At 43.4% G+C, this 25,849-nt stretch overlaps 3 protein-coding genes across 3 annotated transcripts; 1 reads left to right on the top strand and 2 right to left on the bottom strand.

The window, feature by feature from the left end:
• Positions 1-18: 18 nt before the first annotated feature.
• Positions 19-9,535, top strand: styk1b (STY kinase 1b). The gene is made up of 10 exons (XM_086037424.1): positions 19-214; positions 1,813-1,885; positions 2,143-2,313; positions 3,347-3,679; positions 5,551-5,732; positions 6,092-6,166; positions 7,293-7,501; positions 7,646-7,686; positions 8,799-8,895; positions 8,970-9,535. Exons 2-10 carry the CDS (start codon positions 1,831-1,833, stop codon positions 9,160-9,162), a joined length of 1,356 nt encoding a protein of 451 aa, XP_085893550.1. The 5' UTR covers positions 19-214; positions 1,813-1,830; the 3' UTR covers positions 9,163-9,535.
• phc1 (polyhomeotic homolog 1) lies at positions 9,167-19,416 on the bottom strand. Its single transcript, XM_086037423.1, has 15 exons — positions 19,257-19,416; positions 18,802-18,938; positions 18,295-18,455; positions 18,106-18,216; positions 17,083-17,148; positions 16,854-16,997; positions 16,548-16,706; positions 15,032-15,712; positions 14,827-14,962; positions 13,952-14,124; positions 13,612-13,675; positions 13,414-13,501; positions 12,097-12,265; positions 11,262-11,514; positions 9,167-10,699 (listed from the first exon to the last, which is right to left on the bottom strand). Exons 3-15 carry the CDS (start codon positions 18,445-18,447, stop codon positions 10,548-10,550), a joined length of 2,349 nt encoding a protein of 782 aa, XP_085893549.1. The 5' UTR covers positions 18,448-18,455; positions 18,802-18,938; positions 19,257-19,416; the 3' UTR covers positions 9,167-10,547.
• Positions 19,417-19,894: 478 nt separating this feature from the next.
• Positions 19,895-25,763, bottom strand: m6pr (mannose-6-phosphate receptor (cation dependent)). Its single transcript, XM_086037425.1, has 7 exons — positions 25,472-25,763; positions 23,888-24,060; positions 23,650-23,819; positions 22,711-22,820; positions 22,305-22,435; positions 21,950-22,076; positions 19,895-21,129 (listed from the first exon to the last, which is right to left on the bottom strand). The coding sequence occupies exons 1-7, from the start codon at positions 25,481-25,483 to the stop codon at positions 21,007-21,009; spliced, it is 846 nt and encodes a 281-aa protein (XP_085893551.1). The 5' UTR covers positions 25,484-25,763; the 3' UTR covers positions 19,895-21,006.
• Positions 25,764-25,849: the final 86 nt, after the last annotated feature.

Here is a 25,849-nt window from a genome sequence, read left to right as displayed (position 1 = left end):
GGAGAGGAGGGCGGAGTTAAAAACATTAGACGGTAGAGCAGAGACAAACAGGTGTATACTGATCCCCTTGACAAGTCAGACAGCGGAAAACAAGACCATGTAGAAGTGACCCAGGATTTAACATGCTGCCGGGTGGATGTAAGAGGACTGACTCCATGAAGACTACAGTCACAAGACTATTCGGGAGGATCTAGAACACAACTGAAAATAAAAGGTAAGACAATATGTTACGCTCTTGTATGTCTATTCTAATCCTGCTTTAAATAGTCCACAGTGATAAGCTGTTATAGAAAAGCAACAATGTTACGTATGTATGTTAGTAGTCTTTTTGAGATTCAGTGTTTAGTGAGTTGATGCCGCTTTTGGTCCCCCCCCCCCCCCCCATGGGCGTGTAGCGCAACGCCGGCACAAAAGCGTCAGAAATGCAGAGGGACAGGTTTGCCCGTGCCGACGTCCAAACGGTCATGTCGCTGTCGAATTTCCATCCAAAAGTTTGAGCCAAGCAAATTCTGCGCCATTAACAGCACTTTTGACGCCACGTTACGTCTTAGGTACACAGTTCCGCGAGCGCCACTACGAGAGCTGGATCAACAGTCCCGCAAAGATAAATAGGCACCATTTGTTATGACACCATCGGCGAAGAATGGAACTAGCGTCATAGCGACAGAGGAATGAAAAGCAGTTTCGCAACATTTGTTGGGGGGAAAAAAAAATAATAATAAATGAAATTCTTCAAAGCGTATATTCTGTACCCTTGACGGGCGAACATTTATATCAACAATTGTATTTGTCGGTTACAATCAAAGTTCATGTTAGGTCAAGTCAATATGTTTAAGTGTGCAACAACTCTCATAACGTAGTAGACCTACTCCAATTATTGTCAGTGATAAAAGATCTAGGGCAGACCTATATAATATAAACATTGCTGTGAGCGTGATTTGTCTAGAATATACACACGCAAGGTTTTAAATGCTATATATAAATGTGGTTGTAATAATACAACTGTTCATTTCTGTTGTGGTAATGATGTCCAATTTTTTTAAAAGAGGGGGGGACAACAACCCAAACATATTTTTTTCAAGAATATGTTCCCAGCAGGCCCACTAGTTGAAACACGGCATTCAGATTAAGATTATGTTTGTGGAATATGAGTTAAGCAGCAAAATCCACGCATTTTTAGCCATTCAGGGGGCGGCCATTTTGTCATTTTCTGTCGACTGAAAATGACTAGCTACATTGACTGCAATTCAAACGTAGCAATACAGTAGCGAGGGCGGATGATAGGCTGGCGCTCTACCCGCAATGCCTTTTGCGATCGACCGGTCGATTGCGATCGGCGTATCGGGCACCCCCGATCTCGACCATCAAGGGTCGTGCCGCCGTGCCTAATTGTGTGACCGGCGACCGTCTCCAAGTCAGCCCGGCGAGAACTCCTCCCTCAATGAGATTTGACATTTTCTCTGTTTGTTGAATGTGTTTGACTACAATCGTGTTCCTTTAACAAACAAAAACACAGAAAAGCTTGTTGGATTTTAGTCGATTAGACTCTTTGGGGTTACAGGTACAAACAAAACAAAACAAAGAAATTCATCCGACAGCTGCAACTGGTTCAGAATGCCGCCGCTCGAGTTCTTACTGGAACCCGCCACACCGGTCCGAAAATCTCTTCCATCTCAGTCAAAGAATAGATTTTCAAATCTTACCGTTGGTCTACAAAGCACCCAATGGCCATGGAGCCCAAAAAAAAATTGATATTGGATTCGCCTTTTGTATGAATAACGCTCTAAAAATCAACTGGCTTTACCTTCACAGGCTCTCCGCTTTGACAGGATGTCGTCAATATCCGACGCGGACTTCCGCTGCCAACAAGGAGACACAATCTGTGGTGAGCTAAATCGTTTATGCACCTGTAAACGTTCTCATTTCCAAGAAATGAGAAACACGTTTTTTTGATGTGCGCGAGTGGACGCAATGATGTGAAAATGCAACTAGTGTTTTTGATCGATACAATTTTGAGATCTGAGAAATGTACCAAAGCAACTTGGGAGGAAAAACTCCCAAGTACGCATGCAATCCTCCATCTTGGAAAGTTTCATTACGTTTGTATTAACGCCGCCATTTTTTTTTTTTGTGGGGGAGCAGAGATTCGTGTGTATGAAAAGGAAGTGATCATCGTGCCCATCCTCCTGCTGGCCACCTTTGTGGTCACGCTGGTCTTCATCCTCCTGCTGCGCTTCTGTCCAGAGAAGGTGGAGCGCATGCGTCTCAGCACCTTGAAGCCCGGCGTCAGGAGGGAGCTGCACGGCATCGACGGTGAGGTCAACCAAACTTTCCTGCTACGTCAAAAATTCCACCGTCGGTAGTAATTGTGCGAATGAAATGACAGCAAAAAAGCTTCCAACTGCTGAGCTGGCGTCATGGAAACCATTTACATACAGATGGACTTTGTAATACCTGAATAAAATGGCTAAGATTTATTATTGTAATACGTGCAAAAATCTTAAAACGTTCTTCCTGTTCAGATGAATAATCTTGGACGGATTTTGTTTGGGTTTTTTTTGTACTCAACTCAAAATGTTTTGCGCAAAGTCCCCCCGAAAAAAAAAAAAAAAAAAAAAAAATCAATCATGACCATCATTAAAATACAGGCACGTAGTTGTCAAAAACGTCATGGTTTTATTCCTAAAAAGTAGGAATTTTTTTTTCAGACCGATACCCGTTCGAGTACTCAACTCGAGTCGTGACTGATACAGATATCAAGTACCGATACCACTAGTTATTTATAGTTAGTAATTTTTTTATTACACCAATGACAGATGCATTTAAAGAATATATACAATATAACCCAATACAGCATTTTATTAAATTTGCATGCATTTGTTAATAAAATATTTTATATAGAATGCACAATAAAATTCATTTTAAAAAAAATGTATTAAATGAAACAATTGCGTAATCAACAAAGAAAATGCATTTCATTTTTTTGGGTGACGTCCACGAACATGGAACGCGCCGTAGACTATGCCGGGTGATGACGCTAAAGGCACCCGGTTCCCAGAATGCATTGCGTGGCGCAATACATTTAATTAACTTGTAAGGACGTTAATCCTTGTCATATATGTGTTTGTGTTACTAGTAGTTAAATATGTGGTTGATTATATGTGGTTATATAAGTTGCACTTTTTTTTTTTTTTTTTAACAAATCGTGACATAATATTCAGTCAATACAATTGTAATTTAAGCATCCTCTTTTTAAAGCCTTATTTTTAGGGGGGGGGCATTGCTTCTTTATATGTTGAGTGACCGATGTACTATCTTGTCCCTTCTCCTTTGGCCATTTGCGCAGCTCCACCCGGCATCAATGTGCTGGAGCACGAAAGCATCGCTCTGGATATGCCCAACTCGTACTCCACCTTCCACCCGCCCAGCACGTACGCGTCCAAAAATCTCTCCTTGTCCGTGGACATGCCTCCGGTGTCGCCGGGCGCCCAAGCGCCGGCCTATAAGCCCGCGTTGGAGGCCGTGATCCAGCCCAGGGAGCTTCCCCGCCAGAGGCTGCCCGAGTCTTTCAACTTGGTCACAGCGCTGCCCGGTTCCTTCCCGCTGCGCTCCGACTCCGCCGTGTCCCTCTATAGAGCCCGCATGGAGAACAGGAACGTGGTCCTACGGGTGCTAAATGGTGGGGAGCCCTCGAGATCCTTGATGCCCAACTCGCAGCGGAAGTCAACCCAAACATATTTTTTTTCATCAATATGTTCTATGCTGTCCCACTATTTGAAACGAGGCATTCTGATCAATATGAAATAGGAGTTAAGCAGCAAAATTCACCCGTTTTTAGCCATCTCAGGGGGGGCGGCCATTTTGTCACTTCTGTCGATTGAAAATGACATCACAGTTGCTCAGGGCTCAGATAACGACCAATCGTGGCTCACCTGTTTTCTGAAGCTGAGCTATGATTGGTCGTTATCTGAGCCTTGAGGGTCTGTGATGTCATCTTATGAGTTATGAAAAATACCAGATAAGCAGAAAAATTCATCCCTTTTTAGCCATCTCGGCCATTTTGTCACTTGTATTGATTGAAAATGACATCACAGTTGCTCAGGGCTCAGATAACGACCAATCATGGCTCACCTGTTTTCTGAAGCTGAGCCATGATTGGTCGTTATCTGAGCCCTTGAGCAACTGTGATGTCATTTTCAGTCGACAGAAGTGACAAAATGGCCGCCCCTGAGCTAGCTAAAAACGGATATATTTTGCTGCTTAACTCCACAAACACAATATTCATCAGAATGCTGTGTATCAACTAGTCTATTTTTTTAAGAATATGTTCTATATGTTCTTTGCAGGCCCGCAAAGAACATATTCTTAAAAAAATATGTTAGGGTTGACTCAATCGTTAAGATCCATGTACTAGTACGCCTTTTGCCCTCACTAGTAGGACAGCTTTTGTATACCACTAGGACAACTACATGTTACAAGTGAGGCAAAACTTCACTATTTAACAACTGTGTGCAACTACTACTACGGTAATAGAGACAAAATTCAACTAGTTAACATCTAGTAGCTCATCACTAGTAGTACTAGGAGTGTATAGATGCCAACTAGCGCCCAGTTTTGCCTCACTGGTAGCATGTTGTTGTCTACTATTAAGCCAAAGTTGCCCTTACTAGCATGCAGATATTTTCATGCGGTAGTAGAAAAAAAAAAAGATTACTACTATAGCACTCGTTGTACTATTGACTTACTATTCTGCTTCATGATGTTTGATCTTACGAGTAGGACAACATTGGTATGCTAATTGTAGGGCTGAACCTAATGATTATCTGAATCTGTCCATTCATCAGTGAATCGTATTTAAAAAAATAATAATAATAATTTCCACCCCTTTATTAAAAAAACAACTATATTTCAAATTGACAGAAAATGAACTAATGTACATTCATTATAATTCAGTTACTGCTTTGGTCCATAGCATGTCGGAAAATGGGCAACAATGTTGAGCATTGTTTAAGATAATCGTTTAGGTAAAAGCAAATGTTTAACACGAAGATAATCAGTCTGCTTTCATGGCTGACTACAGAAATGATCTAATATTTACCGTTGAGAAATTCGGAGGGTTTAAAATTCCAACAGGTACCCAAACGATGAATCGATAGTCAAAAAATAGTGAATTTGATCTTCGATTAATCGTTGCACTTCTGCCAGTATGACAACTACATGTTTCATGTGAGGCAAAAATGGGCATTAGTTGTCAACTGCACTGCACTAGCACTACTAGTGACATTGTAAAATTCTACTAGTTAACATCTAGCTAGTGCCCAGTTTTGCCTCACTGGAAACGTGTAGTTGTCTACTAGTATGTCTAAGTTGCTCTACAAGTGAGCCGAAATGTCATGCAGTAGCGGAAAACAATGTTGCCACCGGTGAGGACTAAGAATGTACTAGTACTTAAACCTTAGACTGGACCTTGGCAAAAGGCTTCGAATGCTGACTCATATCTTGATGCGCAATGCTGATTAGCCCGTCTCTGAACCTTGTGTCCGGCCGCAGACTCGGCCGACGCCAGCGAGCGCCACAACTTCCTGGGCTTTGCGTCCTTCCTGGCCCAGCTGGGGCCGCACCCGTTCTTGCCCGAGCTGCTGGGCGTGGTCTCCCTGCGGGCCCCTCTGGTGACGGTGGTGGAGGAGCTGGAGAACAGGGACCTGCTCAGCTTCCTGTGGCGGTGCAGACAGGTCGGTTGAAAATCGGCGGGAGTGGAAATGGACAGATGCGAAAAGGCCACTCAAATCGGCGGTTTCACAATAGCAGACGGCGGGGATGTAACGATGAATCGATTGAAATCGATTTGTCACGATTAATCGAGTTGATGACATTCGAAAATCGGGAACTGAAAATCGAATCGAATCGGGGCTCGAGTGAATCGCTACATGCCTAGTGGACGGTCAGAGATTCAGTGGGTTCCATGTCTGCTGAGTGCGCTGGACACGCAAGAATTGGAATGCTAAAAACTTGGAAGTAATTGTTCCCAAATTTGGCCGGTTTACCGTAAAGCCAAGTAAGCAAAGCATTGCATTTGTGTTCCCTTGTGCAGGAAGACGTCAATCCTCCATGCGAGATGACTGAGAGGCGAATATTTACCATGGCCCAACATGTAGTCTCAGCACTGGTTTGTATACGTTCTTTTAAGATATTTGACTGTCAAAGCAGATTACCGGGCGCCATTTCAAGGTTTCTCAATTTTTCCACAGATGGGTTTTTTTTTTGGTAGTTTTTTCTTTAAGATCAAGGGATGTTGCTAATATTTATTAACTGTGCGCATGTGAAGCCCTTTTATGTGATTAAGGGTTATATAAATAAATTCGACTTGACATTACCAGCTACTGTTTGAGTAGTAAAAGGTATTGTTGTAAAGCCACGCCTACAAATTCAACACGAACGTCAAACAAGAACGTCACCCAAACGTTCCTCAACCAGCGTCAATATGTACCTTTTGGTTGCTCACTGTATGTCGCCGCCATAGATTGTTGAACAAAAGACTGCTTTATGGTATTTGTGGCGAATGACCAATTAAGTGAAATCGGATAACCAGGCCACTGGTTGGATCTCAAGAAGTTACCGATTGATTATTATTTTTGGTAATAATTGAAATCACGATTATTCAAACGATCATTTATTTTTTGGTACAAAACAAGAAAATGTTTATAAAATATAAAGACAAATAAATGTAGTGTAAGTTCCTTTTGGACTAAACAAAGTTTATAAAATTAGTTATTAAAAAAAAAAATGGTGCCATTGTGTAAATTCAAGTATGATTCTCTTGTGTAAACAAACATAGCGCGTTGGATATAAATGCATATTAATAATCGTTTTTTACGATTATGCCAATTTTGTAATTTTGGAGTGTAATAATCGTAATTGTAATTGAATTTCGACTAATTGCACAGCCCTATTACACAATACTTTTCTCTTCTTTCGACTTTTCCTTTTTTTTTTTTTTTTTATCTTGCACCCAACAAATACACCATCCATTTTAAAATACTAAAACTAATTCTAAAACTAACCAAAACTAAGCATTTTTGAGACGATAAAAACCAATGAAATCGAACAAACGCTCTACAAACGAACTAAAACTCACTGAATTTAAAAAAAAAAAAAAAAAAAAAAAAAAAAAGTTAAAATCGAAATAAAAACTACCTATAATGAAAAATTCCACGCTATTGGAACCCTGCTTCAAAGGAGCTGCCTGCACAATTACTTGCTGTTCTCACCCCGGGGTTCCCCTTTCTCTCCAGACGTACCTCCACAGCAAAGATCTCCTGCACGGCAACGTCCGTGCCCGGAGCGTCCTGGTCAGCAAGGCGCACACGGCCAAGCTGTGGGGCCTCCACGGGGTCTTCACGCGCAAGAACCAAGCGGCCACGCAGAAGGACGACCCCAGCATGAAGAAGTGGCAGGCGCCGGAGATTTTAGCCAGGCGACCCGTCGGTCCCAGCAGTGACGTGTGAGTAGACGGCGGCACGTTGACGTCAACTTTGCCGGCGGAAATGAATTGAAATGCAATGCCATCGTGTGGTTTTGCCTTTGAGCTATTCCGGCCCACATGTGCTTGTCCTCCTCCTGACGTGACCTTTTCATTTCTCTCTAGCTGGTCTTTTGGCATCTTGCTGTATGAAATGGCAACATTAGGTAAGTTGGACTGAAAAGTCAGGATTTAAAGGAGTGGGGGAGGGGCGGGGGGGATTAATCAACCCAAATACATTTTTTTCATGTTCCCAGCAGGCCCGCTATTTGAAACACGGCTTTTTGATTAATAGGAGAAATTCGCTCGTTTTTAGCTATCTCAGGGGGCGGCCATTTTGTTATTTCTGTCGACTGAAAATGACATCACAACTACACATGGCTCACGTAACAACCAATCACAGCGCGCCTGTTTTCTAAAGCCGAGTCGTGATTGGTCGTTATCCGAGCCCTGGGAAGTTGTGATGTCATTTTCGGTCGACAGAAGTGACAAAATGGCCGCCCCATGTTTCTTGCAATGGCACCCATTTAGACGCTGTGTCTCAATAAATCGTCAGGGTAATCAATTGGGCCCGGCCGATGTGGATTTTTTTGAGGCCGATTCATATATTTGGCATGATAAAATTCCAATAACTGATTAATTTGGCCAATTAATCAAAAAAATATGTTACGAATAAAATACCTTATATTTGGTTGCTTAATGCTTAAAGGCTATTTATCACAGGCAGAAGATTTGAGTGTTTTACAATACTTTTTCCTTTCGTATTTTTTTTTTAACTTCACAACAGAGAGAAATCTGCCTTGCAAAAAAAAAAAAATCTGCTGATTTTTGCCGATTTTAAGAGGAAATACCAGCGATTTAGTAGACACCAAATTTTTCCCAAAGTTGGCAACTGTAAAGCTGAAGTTTAATGTGTGGACTTTGAAAAGAATGTTGCTGTGAAGCTGCTTGACTTTTTGCATTGAGTCGATTATACAGTGCTGCAAATTAGAGTTATGTCCTAGAATACCCTACGATGGGCGAAAATCCGCAAAATAGCATCCAGAAATAATTGGATTTATATACGTGCGAAAGCTTTGACTCTCATAAAAACTTTTAGGTATTAGGCAGATATTATTTTGTCCAGCTGGGTTCGCCATACTCACATTCCACACTGTAGTATCTATGACTGAATGCGTGCTTCTTTTAAAAGGCATTTTTTTATTTTCCCCGCCCTAATGCCTTTCAACGGGCATCAATTATCCGTAAATATTCACGCAGAACTAATGGCCGTTCGCAGGAGAAGCTCCGTTCGCAGAGATCCCCGTCAACGAGCTCCTCCAGTTCCACCAGCGAGGCAAAAGTCTGAAGAAGCATCCCAACTGCTCCAACGCCGTGTAAGGATCCCCCAGCGCCCGTCCCGATATTCGCCGCGCCCGAGCGCGAATTCACACTTTTTGTTTCACCGCAGCTACGCCGTCACTAAGGCCTGCTGCCAGTGGAAAGAAGCGGATCGACCCACGCTGGCCGAGGTGACCCGCAAGCTCGTGTCCGGGGAGAAGAGCGCCTCGGACAAAGTCCTCAAGGGGGCGCTGGCGGTCAACCTGGAGCGGTACCTGCTTGAGGCCGGATACGGGGAGGCCAATAGCTACACCGTCTTCTGATTAGAACAAAAAGGTGTTCCATTTTTTTTTTTTTTTTTTTTAACTGGTGCACTTTCCCCCACTACAACTGTTACATAATCGGCTTTGCACATGAAGGAGAAAAGACACCTTGTATACTCAAGACTTTTATTAAGCTTTCCCTTATGAAAATGTTTGTTTTTTAAGGTTTAGGTGAAAGGAAAAACGGACTTTGAACAGATGTAAACTTGAAAGGCATCCGGTTGGAGTGGAATGACAGTTTGTCTGCTTTGTTTACCAACTTCCTGCAGCCGATGTCAAGTAGCAGATGCCGTTTTATTTTTTATTTTTTTTTATGGTTCCAACATCGAAGATCCGTGAACTGAATGATGAATAAAATGTGAATAAATAATCATCACGGTCTGCTTATTGCAAAGTGGAGGAAGACAAAACGCTGCCTCACATCAGGTGGCCAACGAGGTGTCAAAAGTTCCAGTGCTGGTGTCACTTAAGATATATTTCGAATGACAACTTTTGCCCTTCATCGTGGGGCCGACAATCCTGCAAAGTTTGCTTCGTTCACTGCGCAATTCAAACTGCTCACCATGAGCTGAGCGTCCTACAGTTCCCGGCCGAGGAGAAAATAGCAACCTTCCTACTCACCTGACCTGATTTTTTTTCCACAGGCGTATATTCTTTATCTTCTACAACAAACAACCCTTTTTTTTTTTTTTTTTTCTGGACCAACATTATACTGCCCCCAGGTGGCCAAGTCATGCACATCAGAAGGAGCACAATGTGCAGTGAACTGAAGCATTCTGTTTAATTTGGTCATGACCATGTTTTTATTAACTACATAACAGAGTGCTATTTTCCTTAAAAAGCACATCACAAGATTTTTGTTTTTGGGGGACTGGAAGGGATGAACAGCATTTCCATTCATTTCAATGAGAAGATTATTTGAGATGCAAGTGTATTCGCGGAACAAATTACACTCGTATCTCAAAGCACCACTGTATATCTTTTGCGATGCCAGTCCTGGAACTTTTCCGAAAGTTGGTTACAGCATGAAAATTACTTTTGAGTACAAAATGTAAAATATATAAAACTAAACTTTTAGTGAGCTTTATGAATGTCTCCCTCCTTGTTGGAAGGGAACTCGTAACAAAAAAACAAAAAAAACGGAAGCACCATTTTAAATACGACAAAAAGGCAACACGTTTTTTTGTGTAGGCAACCTCGCTACCACGAATTTACAAAATCAAAGTCGTCACTATCAGGTTAGCGTACTTAACATGGTTAATGCGGTCACTCATACTACAGCCCAAAAACCCAAACACGCTTTTGGCACATTCGAGGTCCAGAATGTAAACGGTCAATCATAGCGTCGTGTCAAAATCCAAATGACACCGCCGAGAGCCAATTGGTCACTCGCGCAGGCTGTTGATGGAGGCGCAGATTTTGAGGGCGGGACCCAACTTGATGTTCATGGTGGAGATGAGATGGTCCTCACGGAGGAGCAGCAGAGCCTGCCCGTCGATTTCCTGGGACAGGAAGTGAGCGGCCAGCTCCTCGCAGCCTGGATAACCACACACAAGGATTTTTTTTATTTTTTTAATTTCACAGATACAAGAGTACAACATAATTTTTGGTATATTTAATTGTATACGGGGAACCTTTTGGAAGTATTTGAGTAGATTTAAGATTATTTGGGTAACTTTTAGGGAGTATTTCAGTAGATTTCAGAATGTTTGAATAAGTCCAGGTGTACTTAGGTCACATTGTGCACGAACACTTGAGCCTGTTACACAGCTGTATTTTAATGTTGCCCGTTTCCTGTGTTACTCTGACAGCAAGTACTTTTACATTTTATTTTAAAAAAAATTTTTTAAGGTGGTACTTGGAGTGAAAAGCCTGAGAACGCCTGGAGCAAAAGAGGATTAAAACAACTAGGGATGTAACGATGAATGGAAAATCGATTGAAAACAGATTCGCCCCGATAAATCGATTCGATTAATCGAAAAATCGAGTTGATGACACCGAACTGGAAATCGAATCGAATCGGGGCTGGGGTGAATCGTTACATCCCTAAAAACAACACGTTGCACTTTTGGAATGTCAAAATGCCTCAGCAGTCCCACCTTGCAACGACGAGATGAACCTGCACACTTCCTCCACGCTCCACTGGGCGGGGGTGGCCGACAGGAAGCCGGCCGTCTCCATGGGGAGGCAGCCGGGGGCCGAGGCGGCGTCCGACTGGGGAGCGTTGTCCTGCTCGGCTCTGGAGCGCGAGTGCGAGGAGCTGGGAGAAAGGGAAGGGGTGTCCTCCTCTTCCTCCTCCTCCTCCTCCCCGTCGCTGGACGCGTCCTCCGAGCGGCTCGAGTCCGAACGGCACTAAAACAGTCACGACCGTTAAAATGTTTTAGTAGCAAAAACTGTGCCGAGATCATCGAGCGTGCTGCGGATTAGGGCTGCTCCGTTATGGAAAAAAAAAATAAAAAATACAAATCACGATTATCTTGGTGATATTTGAAATCACGATTATTCAAATGATCATTTACTTTTTTGGTACAAAACAAGTAAATGTGTAAACGTACAAAATATAAAAACAAATAAATGAAACTTCCCTTTGGACCAAACAAAATGTATGAAATTAGTTGTAATTTTTGCAAATATTTAAATTCAAGTAGGATTTCATTGTGTAATCAAACATAGCGCGTTGGATATAAATGAATATTGATCATTTTTTTTACGATTATGCCAATTTTGTAATGGTGGAGCCCAATAATCGTTATTGTAAATGACTTTCCATTACAAAGAACTGCAGCTCATCTACAAAGTTGGATCTTTGCCAGTTGCTGGCGGAGCAAGTCCATTATTTTCCACCAGTATAGTTAACTTGAAACTAATAAGCACGTCTCGCTCGTTCCCATTCAAACCGTGGCGTCTTCACCGAACCTAAAAATTCTTTGTTACCTTGACATTTAGATGCTGGCCAGTCAACTTGTTGCCATTGGAGCTGCTGCGGCGAGGCGGCCCGCGGCGCCGGGCCGCGTTCTCGGTCGCGGGCGGGAGCGGCGCCGGCCCGGTGTTGCCGCTTCGTCCTCTGCTCAATTTGCAGTGTTTGCTGAAGCTTATGTTGTACCTGTTCACATCGCAGAGACGCTTCAATCTTCATCCAGGTCCGGTGTGAAGCACCCAAAACTTGGCCAAGGTTCAAATCGGGGAAAATTGTGACGTGCGTCACGGCGAGCGCGTCAACGGTTGACTGCTGACTCGCCAGACACGTTTGACATGTCTGCGGTTAGCGTGTCGTATGATCTTTTCACACTTTGAATGAGGATCATTTACTTATCATCATATCCATGTAACAACGTTATCCACACAGGACAATGTTGTTCTCGCGGACCAATAAGAAGTGGCACGAGGTTCGTTGTGATGCATTTCACTCAGTGAAAAGAAACCAAGACAAAGGGGGTAGTAGCGTAATTTCCTGAGTATAATACAGGCGCCCCCAAAATCACCCTTAAGTGGAAGTCGAGCCAAACATATTTTTTTCAAGAATATGTTCCCAGCAGCCCCACTAGTTGAAACAAGGCATTCTGGTAAATATTGCGTTTGTGGAATAAGTGTTAATCCACTCTTGTTTAGCCATCTCTGGGGGCGGCCATTTTGTCACTTCTGTCGACTGAAAATGACATCACAACCGCTCACGACCACCAATCACGGCTCAGATTCGGAAAACCGTGATTGGTCGTGATGTCATTTTCAGTCGACAGAAAACAAAATGGCCGCCCCCAGAGATGGCTAAAAACGAGTGCAATTTGCTGCTTAATTTATATTCCGCAAACGCAAAATCAATCAGAATGCCGTGTTTCAACTCGTGGGCCTGCTGGGAACATATTCTTGAAAAAAATGTGTTTGGCTTGACTTCTCTCTTTGGGTCTCTTTGCGTCTTTGGGTACAATGCATTCCCCCAATTTGCTGGTATCCTTTATAATCAGAGGGAATGATTTTTTTTATTTTTTTTTTAGACCTCTAGGTACAGGTAAACGTCTAAAAAATGTACAAAATCTTTACATTTTTCATCAACCCTGATATAATCCAGGGGCCTGGGGGGGTTAATTTTTTTTTTTTTTTTTTTTTTTTTTTTTTTGGGGGTACAATAAATTGCATTTTATTTGCAGGAAATGACGGTAACCCAAACTCACGCCCGTATCAACTAATTGGACCAGAGAAGGTGAACTGCCGCCCGCTTTCAAGTTTGTGTGCATGACAACGGAGGAGGCGTACCTCTTAGCACAGGTGTTGGAACAGAATCTCTTGGTGCCTCTGAACTTGTTGGCAGGCGCCAGGCTTGAGCAGTACTCACACTTCAACACTGGGGGAAAGAAAAAAAAAAAAAAAAAAAAAAAAATCGCATTGCGTGAACGTCGCTCACTCACAGCACGCAAAAAAAGGAAGTGTGTGTGTTGGTGTTCGGATACGTACATGGCGGGCCGTTCTCCGCGCGGGCGCCCAGTGCGAAGTCGCGATCTTTGAGCAGCCCGGCGACCTTTCGAAACAAAGCGGGACAATGTTCGACACGAGCCTCTGCCGAGCCTTCCACATTTATTGGGCGCGCTGCCGTTTACGCAGCAGTTTATTCCTGGCTACTGATGAGTGAAGAGGGTGGGCGGAGTCACTCTAAACCCCAGTGTCCTTTTCTAATCCCGCGGGTTGTTCGGCACATTTCACGAAACAACATTCGCGGCCGTCGTCGACGGAGATGTTGCTCGGCTGAAATGCCCGCTCGACAAAAGCAGCCTTGAAGTTGAGGATGAAATCTTACGGGGAAAGGCTCGGCTCCCTCCTGGATGACGAAGCCCTCGATGAGGTGCGTGAGGACTTGGGGTTTGACCACCGCCTGGGGGAGCGGCGCCCGCTCCTTGTCGCCGTGGCCCACCCTCGTCAGCGGCGGGGGCAGGGCGGGCGGCAGCGGGAAGTCGGCCGCGGGGAGGGGAGCTGCCGAAGAAAGGATCATGGATTGGGATTTTGTATCAGCCTCAAAATGAAGATTGGTTTTGATGGCCTAATCCCACTTTTGAACACGAGCATTACATAGCTAAAAACGGGCAGTCTAAAGGTTGGAGAAAAGTTCAATTAAGTTCGGCTGTAAAGGTCATTTTCAGTTTTCATAGCTTCAAAAGACGGGGGCCTTGCCTGGTGAGTGCCGTGGGGGTCGGCAAATGAGAGGGTAGGATTGGCCGGTTGTGAATCGGCTGGCCGATATTAGGTCTTCTCAAAAATAAGAATCGGCCAGAGTTTTGCCGATTACGCGCCAGTATAATCGTACTCATGAAGCGGTAAACGCTGTTCGGTAGGTGTGGGCAGGAAGGAAGTCAAGGACAGAAGGTTATTCGGTGTGAATTACATCCTCTCATATGCCCGTCAAGACACGTAAAGAGACACATATGAGGGATGTAACGATGAATCGAAAATTGAATCAAAAAGTATTGAAGAACAATCTAATGTTCTGTCTGCAATTCAAATGTTGTTGTTGCATACGTTAAGGGAGCAAAATGTTTTTCATTCATTATGCGTCATATAATTTATTTATTTCGAATAAACGGCCGACTCGTCCGTTTCCTAATTCTCTTTTGTCCAAATATCGGAGTCGGCGTTGTCTTCAAAGAATCTATAAAAGATGGACCCTAGTTTATGTACCTGACTCCTTTGTGGGTGCCGAAGTCAAAGCGGGAGCGGCGTCTTTCATGTGCGCCGATTCAGAAGATCCCGAAGTCGTCCCGTTGGCTGCGTCGCAGTCAGATTTCCTCTTCAGGGAACCGTTGGCAGACTTATTCTATCAGAAGACGATTATTTACCGCCCACGCTCAACCCTGTCCGCAAAAATCCCCGCGACCGAGCTCACCACATTTGCGGAAGCGTTGTGCGAGGCGGCGCTGACGTTCTCCTGGGTGGCCACGCTTCGCACCTGCGCCAGGGCCACGGCCTGCACGCTCCCCCCCATGCACTGCCTGGCCCCCACCAGCTGCACGGGAATATGCGGGGGGTTGTGGCCCGCCTGGCTGTTGCCGGGCGGCGCCGGGAGAATGGGCAGCGGCTGGCGGGGCGACACCTGCACGGGTAAGCGGTGTCCGTGCACCGCCTTGGGCTGGATGGGCACGGGAACTTTGTCGGCGGCGGCGGCGGCCTGCTGGAGGGGCTGCACCACCAGCGTCTGCGTGTTGACGTTGGCTTTGGGGGCGACCGAGCCGATGGAGTAGCCCTGGGTGGAGGTAGGCACGTTGGAGGTGGGCACCAGGATGACGGGGGCGGCCGAGGGCGACAGGAGGAGCTGGGAAAGGGGGAGCGCCGGGGAGGGGGAGGCGGAGGGGGCCACCGAGGCGGCGGGCGGAGGGACGTTGACGGCCGGCTGGTTGGAAGCTTTGATCGCCACGGTGTTGCCGGACGATTTGGCCGCTTGCTGCTGGGGTTGAACTTGCTGCTGCTGACCGAGTGGAAAGGCGCCGGGCTCTTTTCTTTCCGAGAGCTCGGACTTGATGGCGACCGCTCTGGGAGTGGATGCGCAGTGTAAAGCCAGATTCTGTACCTGGGAGATTCAAGGGGTTTGTTTTCAATACATGCAGTTTAGTTGACAGTAGTTTTTTTTTTTTTTTTTTCAAGAATATGTTCTATGCAAGCCCACTAGTTGAAAGAAGGCATTCTGATAAATATTGTTTTGTGGAATAAGAGTTAATTCACCCGTTTTTAGCCATGTCCGGGGGCGGCCATTTTGTCTTCTGTCGACTGAAAATGACATCACAACTGCTCACAACCACCAATCACAGCTGACCTGTTTTCTGAATCTGAGCCGTGATTGGTCGTTGTGAGCAGTTGTGATGTCGTTTTCAGTCGACAGAAGACAAAATGGCCGCCCCCAGGGATGGCTAAAAACAAGTGGATTAACTCTTATTCCACAAACGCAATATTTAACACAATGCCCTGGGCATGCATAGAACATATTCCTGAAAAAAAAAATGTTTGCGCTGACTTTTTTTTTTTTTTTTTCACACAGTAAATCATCCAGTTCAATGCGAAAAGGCATGAACACAGATTTGAAATCATAAACCAAGACAGTATTGGTCAATAGGAACAAACGCTGACATCACCATCATTGGCCATCCAAACCTGCTCACTGTCTTCAGACTTCCTCACAAAGAAAGTTTACATTTCGACCGTTGGAAAGCTCTTTCTAAACCTCACAAAAGTAACAAATAACCGTCAACGGTCGAAGGAGCTGCGTACCACAATGAATGAACTGCTTTCCAACCGCACTGTTAGCATCTTACAGTTGCACTCCACGAAAATCCAACGACGCGTAAATGTACTCAAAAATTGAACGTGAGGTTGACGTCGCGTGGGATCATTTGTGACGTCGCTCCAACCTGATCGCTGTCGGACTGCGCGCTGGCTGAGGTAGGAGCTTCGGTCTGCTGCTGCTGCTGCTGCTGCTGCTGCGCCACTGTAGCGACAGTAGCGGTTGCCGTGCCCCCAGGCATGAAGATGAGCTGAGAGGCCAGAGGAGCCCTGAGAGAACGGTTGACCTGCAGAACAAGAATTACTTGTTGAAAATGACAAACACAGCGAGGGAACCCACGGCAACTTATGTGTTGTGATGATGAATTGGGGCACGCCGCGTTTTTGAGGAACGACATTATTGGACACGAATGCGGCGCTCTCATTCAACTCACTCTAAGATACATCTGCCCTTGCCCTGGGGAGTTCCCCCCCAACAACACCGATTGGTTGAGGGCGGTGGTTGTCGCGGAGGTGGCGGTTCCGTGCGGACGGGGGGTCACCGCCGTTCCCCCCGCCGACGTAGTGCTGAGATTCACCTGGGAGGAAAAGAAAAATCGTACATTTTGATCCAGATCGCCAGTTGGGAAAGCGATGGCGACGGTCGCTCATGATGAGCCGTACAGTGGTGGTCGCCTGTGAGATGCTGCTACTCGCCGGGTTGGACTGCCGACTAGCGGCGAGTGTAGCCTGATTGAAAAAGAGAGAGGCATGAAGACAAAAAAAATAAATAATATTCACGTCATATTTTTACCACTATTTACAGAATGATATTTTTTTTTTTGAACCACAAAAACCTAGCTTGATTGTCAAGGAAGAAGCCACTTGCCACAAAGCGAGGAATAAATAACAACAAAGGAGAGTGCATGGATATCTTGAGAGGCTGTTGGTAATAATTGATTGCCCCATATGTTTTTCAGTGACAGAGACTCTGCACACTTTGCTTTCTAGCCAAAGGTACTCGTGAAACTATACTGTTGAGTATTATTGTAGAACAATCAACTGCTACATACATAGCTGTCAACCCCTGAATCTTACAAAAGTTGTAATTTGCCCGGACATTTCTGTATGTATTCTTACACAGCGTTTATCGCTCAACAAGGGTGGGGGGGGGGGAGCTTTGCTAGTGAAAGTCGGCCGAAGTTTGCAGTCGGAATCGCAAACGGACACTCCGGCTTAGAGCCGAAATGGGCAAGACGAGATCGGTCTAACAAAAATGAGTTTTTAATGAATTGATTTGTTCCCGTACAAAAATTGTTATACGGCGTACACAATTTGAAATGATAAAAAAAAAACGTATAAAATACGCGGAAAAGGTACAAGTTGACAGGTATGAACATAGCGGGAACGATGTACGACAGTGTTAGCTGAGGTTAGCGATAAGACTACTCTATGTTTCCACTTCCGTAAAAAAAAAAAAAAAAGAAAAAAAAAAGAATACATAATTTAAAAAATAAATAATTTTTAAAAATCTGATTATATCACTTCTATGGGAGTTACAATTTTGACTTTTTCATTATAGTTAATTTTTATTTATTTATAAGCATTTTTGTTTTTATTTTGTTAATGGAAATGTTTTTTCAATTTTAGATATTTTGCTCCTTCCTAAAAACCAAGGACCCCCTGAATTTTTTGTTTCCTGCCTACCTGTTGCACAGCCGCCAAATTATGCAGTTGAGCGTTGCTGATCTGCTGCTGAAGCATGAGTTGCTGGAAGTACTGCGCTGCGTTCGGCTGTCGCTGCAAGGCTTGGAGAGCCTAAAAACAAGCACACAATCAGATCCAGAACGCAAACGCGGATTTTTATTTTGTCCATGAATGAGCTCAGGCACTCACCTGCACGGCCTGTCGCTCGTATGAAGACATGTGGGCTATCTGCAGTGGGCGTGAGGTTCTGCTTGTTTGAGGGTTTCCATTGGTGGCGGTGGTGGTCGTGGTGGTGTTGTTGTTTGTGCTGGTGCCGGTGTTTTGGTCCTCACTTGCATCCATTTTGGCTGCTAAGAATAGTGAGCAGTGGAGCAGTGTCAAGAAAGTCACAATGTACAAAATCACCAGACAGAACAATTAGAGTGCTTTAACTGGCATAAGAAATAGGTAATTAATTTGAACGATGGAAGCCAATTCCACTATAATAGCGACTCATTTAATTTTGGCAGACAAAATCACGATCATGACTAATAACAAGTTGTACAACAGTGGGACCAGTTGGGCCTCTGACGAGTTTTGAGATCAAACTCATTCATTCTGAAATTTCACCCCAAAATTGAATATTCCAAACGTGTCGACACGCCATGATTCGGGTGCTGATGCTGCACGGCGCCCACACAACCGGCAGCAACTTACTTTTTCCTCGCAGATGCTTATCACTAAACAGTGCTGGTAAAAAAGCAGCAAGCTGAGCCGAGCCAACCGCATTGAAGGATGATGCCCTCAACAGCTCACCACCAACAACGCGCGTTCGATTTCCCAGAGTAGCCAACCTGTGAGCGTAAAGCGAGAAGAAGGAAAAAAAAACCCATCATTGCTTCGTCCAGCTAAAAGGCAAGCTAGGGCTAACAATTGATTTGACTCGGTCTAACTCTAAAAACAGTGAGTACATCCAACGTGGCGTTTTAACACGAACAGACAGATACATTAGTTTGGGGGTTAAAGCAACGATCGTAGCGACAGTTTAATTTAAGATAATTAGCTCCCTTGGCGCTAGTCGGCAGCTAGCATTTGAAGCTACATGGCGAGCAATCATGCAAGAAGTCATCATGATCGTGTGCAGACTCGAAAAGGCGTGCTTGTGTCTTTACCTCGTTTCTTGGTTAATGTGTAACTTTGACTCCTATCTGCAGGAAATCGGATTTCCCCACTATTTTGGTTTCAAACGCAGACGCCGAAAGCCTTTTATTGGCTTTTTGGCTCTAAAAAGAGAATCCGCCCCCAACAGGTTTATTTTTTTTTTCTTCTTCCTCGCTGTAATTTTTGGGGGGAGCTTGTTAAATGACGTAAGCAGACAATATCGCCATCTATTGGACGGCATCGACATTTCGAATTCACTATTACGTTTTTAGTTATTAACTCATTCACTGCCAGACATTTTCAGAACATCTTTTACCCTAACGTTTGAATAAAAATGGAAAAAACATCTATAAATACGTTCCTGGGATTGAATGGCTGGACTGTGAAAAGACAAATAGGTGGTCCTTGGCAGTGAATGAGTTAAGTTCACCATCCCACATTCAGATTTCCGTACAAATTCTGGTAACATAGCCAGAAGAGCCATAGCCATAGCTATGTTACTAGAATATATATTCTGTAATATAATATTATTACTGGGTTTGTTGGTTTGGTGACTTTAGAAACGAAACTCAGTAATAATACTTCATAAACGAGGAAAAAGTCCGCCGATAAAGATGTGGCTTAAAAAAACCAAGAAAAAAAAAAAAACAAGCATGAAATGTTTTTTATTCCAACACCACTGCATACAGAAAACGTCCACACAGATTTGAATCACAAAAAGTACAACCCGTTTTGACTTAAACACCCCATTCTTCCCAACTAAGGATTGTTGACAAATTTCAGATTGTGATCCAGGAATTCTTCTAGTTAGTAATTAATAATAAAGCAAATTAAACATAAAGCAAGAAATTGATTCAAACAAAGCAATATGTAACATATATAGACAATTCTGAATATTTTCCAACAGGTTCTTAAAGCTTAATTTATTCACGGACCAGAAATATTGTACAGTGTACAGTGTGTACAATACAGGGAAAGTTCTCAAGTTGTTATGATTCTTAAATAAATTAGATGAATGTAGAAACAAACAATATACCAGTAAGTCATTTGTGTTTTATTTCATTGGCTGTCCCTTGAAGACACTTATCTACCTACAGTAATATGGATTGAAATTAAATCGCGTTTTCTATCAACTTTGGTCATTTGCGGTGAAAGTGCATTTATTTTATCAAAATATATTCACACATATGTATCCATTTTCTTACATCTGCGTACATGCACTTTTAGAGAGATGTAAGGGGAAAGTGTTTGGATTCATTAGCGGTTGTTTTATTCTTATCTTAAATCTGCAGGTCGTATACCGGTACTAACCGTAACAGTTTGTTGAGTGACTATGGCTGAAGTGAAAGCGTTTAAACGATAGGTGTGAAAGTCCAAGCCCTGTCATAGATAAAATTAACATTCACATTATGTAACCGGTCCTAAACTAAAGTTTAAAGGAGCAGCAGTGTTTTATAACCTATATATAACATTCTCCGACATTAGCAGGAAAAAAAAAAAAAAAAAGAGCAAAATATATTACATCAGGTTGAACAGGTAGAAACTAAAGTTCCTGCAGATTTCTTGAGAAGAAACCTCACCGTAAACCTAGACGAATCGCTTATTTGTTTACCACCCAACGAGGTAACAAATGAGGTGTGCGGCGGGCCTGTACGCGGTATGAACGCGCACTCAAACCGGAAGGAGAACTGAGTTTGCCTACAAGCGGTTTCATCAAAGCTGTCGGTAAAGTCGCACAGTGAAAAGCCGATGGAAGCAAGGTCACATCGGTAACAAGTGGTCGTCCCTCTCCTCCGGCTCCTCGTCCAAGGGCTCTGTGGACACCCCCGTGTAAGTCGGGGGCTCCTCTCGGTTCCGCGAGCGGCACACAAAGTCGCAACCGTCCTGTTGAGGGGATTGCGTACAGTACGTTAGTAAGCGAGGCGGTGCAATTTCGGGAGGAAGGCCTTGTAAATGCTGAAATGCTGTAAACAAAAATATAACCATGTGGAATGATTTTGAAATGATATGGAATGAGCAAAGAGTTTGAGGTTGGAATGATTCGTATTGGTTAAGAAAGGTTTGAACTGGAGGTGAGTGTGCAAAAAAAACAAAATTAAATTTAAAAAAATAATCTCATTTCTGGCTTTTATTAGGAACATTTGGGGAATGAGCTGAAGAGGCGAGATGGTTTGAATTAGTCAAGAAATGTGGAACCTGGACGTGAATATGTAAAAGCTTCAAATTTCAAATTTTGAGGAATGGGATTAGTTGAGATGATGGCTGGAATGAGCAAAACATGTTGAAGTTGGAATGATTTGAAATCGGTCGAGAAATGTTGAAGGAGGAAATAATGCTGAGTGTCTGAATATGACAACTTGTAGGGAAAAATGTGCTGGTGAAAAATGTTGAATTTTTGCAATGTTGAAAATTGTTTCCGAGATGAATTGAAAGAGATGAACATTTTCAATTTGGAATAGGAAAGATGTGAAAGCTATTTTGTTGAAAGTCTCTAAACATATTTGGAATGAAAAAATAAGCCTGGCGGCTTGAACTTTTGGAATATTTCAAAAACGGAAAGATTTGAATTGGATGGAAACTGCGGAAGTAGTTGTTAGTCGCTATAAAGTGGGGGGATAATTTTTTTTTTTTTTTAAATGCATTCACACAATTCCAAATTGTAGTTGATGCCACAATGTCCACAGCGACTACGAGTTGGACTTACCGCAGAGAGATTGCCGACCTCCGTCCAGAAAGCATAGTTGGGGAACTGCTCCATCCCTTTGGCCCCCACGATGAGCCGCTGGTACAGGAAACCGCCAATGAGGTAAACGGCGATAAGGCAGAACGCGCTGGAACATAAAATGAGAAGAAGAAATGGTGTACTTACAGTCGATATAAAAAGTCTACACACCCATGTTCAAATGCCAAGATTTTGGGATACCAAAAAAAAAAAGACCTGAAAAGTGATTGAGGTCCAGAGTTTTTTTTTTTTTTTTTTTTTTTATGTATCTGTACTTCTACCAACATTGCCATCGCTGGGCTTGAGTGTACTATGTCACGTCCTGCGATTTACTCACACAATAAGTACAATGGAGCCGGTGCTGAGCTTGTATTCAAGAGGCGGACACACGGCACTGGACTCAAGCTTGAACTGGTAGAAGCAGTTCTGCTCCCGTTCCCTGTTCTCTTGCACCACCTCCAGCTGGCCCTGGAGAAAGAAGAGGATATGACATTTGCTAATATAGAAAAAACAAATCTGTCGACACGTGCTGCTGCAGCTTTTGTGTTCAAAACATCCATTGCTTCAAGGTTTGTAACACCGTGACACAAATACTATTCTTCAGCCCATCTATGGCGTTTTGTGTTGTGTTGTGTTGTGTGTTAGCATGAAGTTAGCAGGCATTCCGACAAATTCCTAAAAGACACCTTCTCTCCCAGCACGGGCGTTTATTTCTCGTCCGTGTTCTGAATCCACCTACTCACCACGTCCAAATTCCGGTTACAAAAAATCATCAGCATGGCTTTCCTCTGTTCCTGGGAACAGTGGGTGTCGTACTTTTCGCCGTTGCCGTAGAGCAGCCACACGTAGTCACCTGCAAGGAGGGATATAGAGGAGTGTCAAGACAATAAATAAATAAATAAAATCACGTGATTCACATGCTTCAATTAGTCATTGTCCCAGAATAGTCTAGAAATTCCATAAATCCTTTTTAGCGCCCATGTTTTTTATTTTTAGTACTCCACAGTGTTGTACTCTATCAGAATGTACGGCTGAATTCGCTGGAGGACTTGACGTTCTGACTCGGACTCATACCACAATTAAACAGAATTTAAAGAATTAAATAGTTTGTGGATGATGATAATTCAATGGGCATTGTGCTGCTCCTTGGTATGCACGCCTTGGCCACTAGGCGGCCGGGTACAAGAAGCACAGACATATTACATGTACAGTAGATTTCATGATGTAACAGAAAGCTGTTTGCAGCTTCAGAAAACAGGTGAGCCGTGATTGGCCGCGAGCTGAGCCCCGAGCAACTGTGATGCCATTTTCAGTCGACGTGCAAGTGACAAAATGGCCGCCACCTGAGATGGCTAAAATCAGGTGGATTTTGCTGCTTACCTCATATCGCACAAATGCAATATTAATCAGAATGCCGTGGTAAGAATAGTGGCGGCGCAAAGCACATATTATCTTCGGGATGACTTCCCCTTTCAACTAAGACAGTTAATGTGGTTTGATTAAATACACAATGTAAAATTCTGTTTTATCTTTCTTCTTATAGCAACAGTCACAAGGAAGTTATCACTTGGAAAAATAGGAACTAAAGCGAGAAAAGACAACAGACACATTTCCAAATTGGAAGAAATGACTGGTTAATACATTTATGGCGATGTAGCGTATGTATTGGAACAGCAACTTACTTCCTCCGATGACTTCTGTTGCGTTGTACATGCCGATCACGGTTACTTTCTTCTCCGTTTTCTGGCCTTGCACTTGAACGACGCCGGCTCCGGGAACGCCGCCGGCGTCGCCGCACAACTGGAAAACATACGAGTACTTGTCCTCTCCAATCTTGGCATCCGCTGTGAAGCTACCGCGAGGGAGATTTACGTTAATGAACCTTCACATTGGCTCGCGGACGTCCGAGCCGCGACTTACTTCCTGTGACCGAGCGGCTCGATTCGCTGGAGGACTTTCCGTTCCGACTCGGACTCAAATGTGAGTTTACAGTTTTTGGTGGCGTCGTCAGCGTACACCCCACTCCCTCGTAGGAACAGCTGACCCACCAGTGCCCACACCAGGAAGCACCTTCCGATGGGACGTGTCAACACCTGTAAAATTACAATATAAAAATACTATGTATCTGCCGCTTGATGGTTTGTATGTAACCCACTGATGCAAATTCATTAGAAGTCACTGTGACACACTTTTTAAAATAAGATACACTGGACATTCACAGGCAACACAGTGGACAAGTGGTTAGCATGTTAGCATCACCGTTTTTACGTTTGACGTTCGAATCTTGACTTTGGCCATTCCGTATGGAGTTTGCATGTGAATTTGTTTAACTAAAGACTCTTAATCGCTCATAGACGTCAGTGTGAATGGTTGTTTGTCTAAATGTGCCCAGTGATTGGCTGGTGACCAGTCCAGGGTGGATAAAGTTCACTGCGATAGGCTCCAGCACACTCACGACAAAAATGAGGACGCGCAATAAACGGATGGATGGACTTTCATCTCATTTTTAGTTATTTTAATCAACGAGTGAACATTTTGAATCCTGTGAATATGAATTTAGTATCCAAATGTTTTTGTGCAATTGCAATATATAAATACATACGTCATTAAAACCAACAATTCTCAAAGTATGGTATGAGTACCACCAGTGGTACCCCAGCTTTCTCAAGTGCTATGCAAAAGAATCGCAGCCTAAGTACAGTTCAGTTGCACTGATTCACTTTAAGTTCCAATAATAAACACATATTTAGGTGCAATTTTTATTTGTTTATGTAATTTATATGAATTACATTACACCCTACATTTCTCCCCTATATTTTTATGTGCAGTGGTAATTTTTAGGAATTATTTTAATGTTGGTCATAATGGTGGTACTTGGTTTAAAAAGTTCGAGAACCACTGATAAAAGCAATTTAACTGCTGTGATTGTTAAGCAAGAACCACAAGTACTATCAATGTGACACTAGAGTACAGAATGGTAATAGAGTAATTCAATTAGATTTAGGGCCTCTCATTTACTAAATCATCAGTGGCTGATATGGGGTCAGTATTGCATCAATCACTAATCAAATGTTGCTATATTTTTGATTTTTTTTAAAGAAGAACGAAACATTTTACAGTGATTGTAGCGTGCAGGTAGAACATATTCAATTAAAACTTCTTTAAGCTACATTATGCTCAACAGAGTACAGTATTGATTGAAAGTTCTTATTGATGGACACGACAACAATGTGGCATTTAAGAGCTTTAAACAGCCACTACGGTGATAACGTCTTGTTTTTAAGGATAATCAATCCTTCAATGAGCAAAAAGTCCCATTGAAGGATTCAAGAAAACCCAGTACTTGTGTATGTATTTTTAATTAGTAAACAAACACTTGAGCTGCAATCGTAATAGTAGTATCGTCTTCTAAACGTACTGGGGGAAAAAAGCACGTGCTGTACGTTAAGCTTAGCAAATGAGGATCAAGGGGGAAAGTGTGAGCAGGCCATATCATTAACTTACCTCCACCTGCATTATTTGTGCTTTAAGATGCAGTTTCGCGTCCAAGCAGCCAGTTACTGAAGCGTACAAACGATGCAGCGTTAACGCCACTTCCTGGTTGACTTTAACGGACACGTTGCTTCACATTTGTCCTCAGGTCAAAAAATGGCATCATTACACAAGGCTTCAAACGTCTTGGCTGCTAGAGCTGGTTATCCCTTTACGGGAAATGTTTTAAACGTCACCCCACCGGCTAAAGTGATGCAAGCAGAACAGTAAACAGAGTGCGGAAGTGAAACTAAACATGCGATCACGTGACGGAAGAAACCAATGACGGGCGCCAGAGCGTGTACACCAAGTCAGGTGACCGGAAGCGTCATTGAAACGCTAGAAACGGCC

The sequence above is a fragment of the Filicampus tigris genome, chromosome 8, assembly GCF_054856515.1.
Source record: "Filicampus tigris isolate MCC_2025a chromosome 8, RoL_Ftig_1.0, whole genome shotgun sequence".
In the NCBI taxonomy this organism is placed as follows: Eukaryota; Metazoa; Chordata; class Actinopteri; order Syngnathiformes; family Syngnathidae; genus Filicampus; species Filicampus tigris.
Note: the sequence above shows the minus strand (reverse complement) of the source record. Positions and strands in the feature narration are given on the sequence as shown.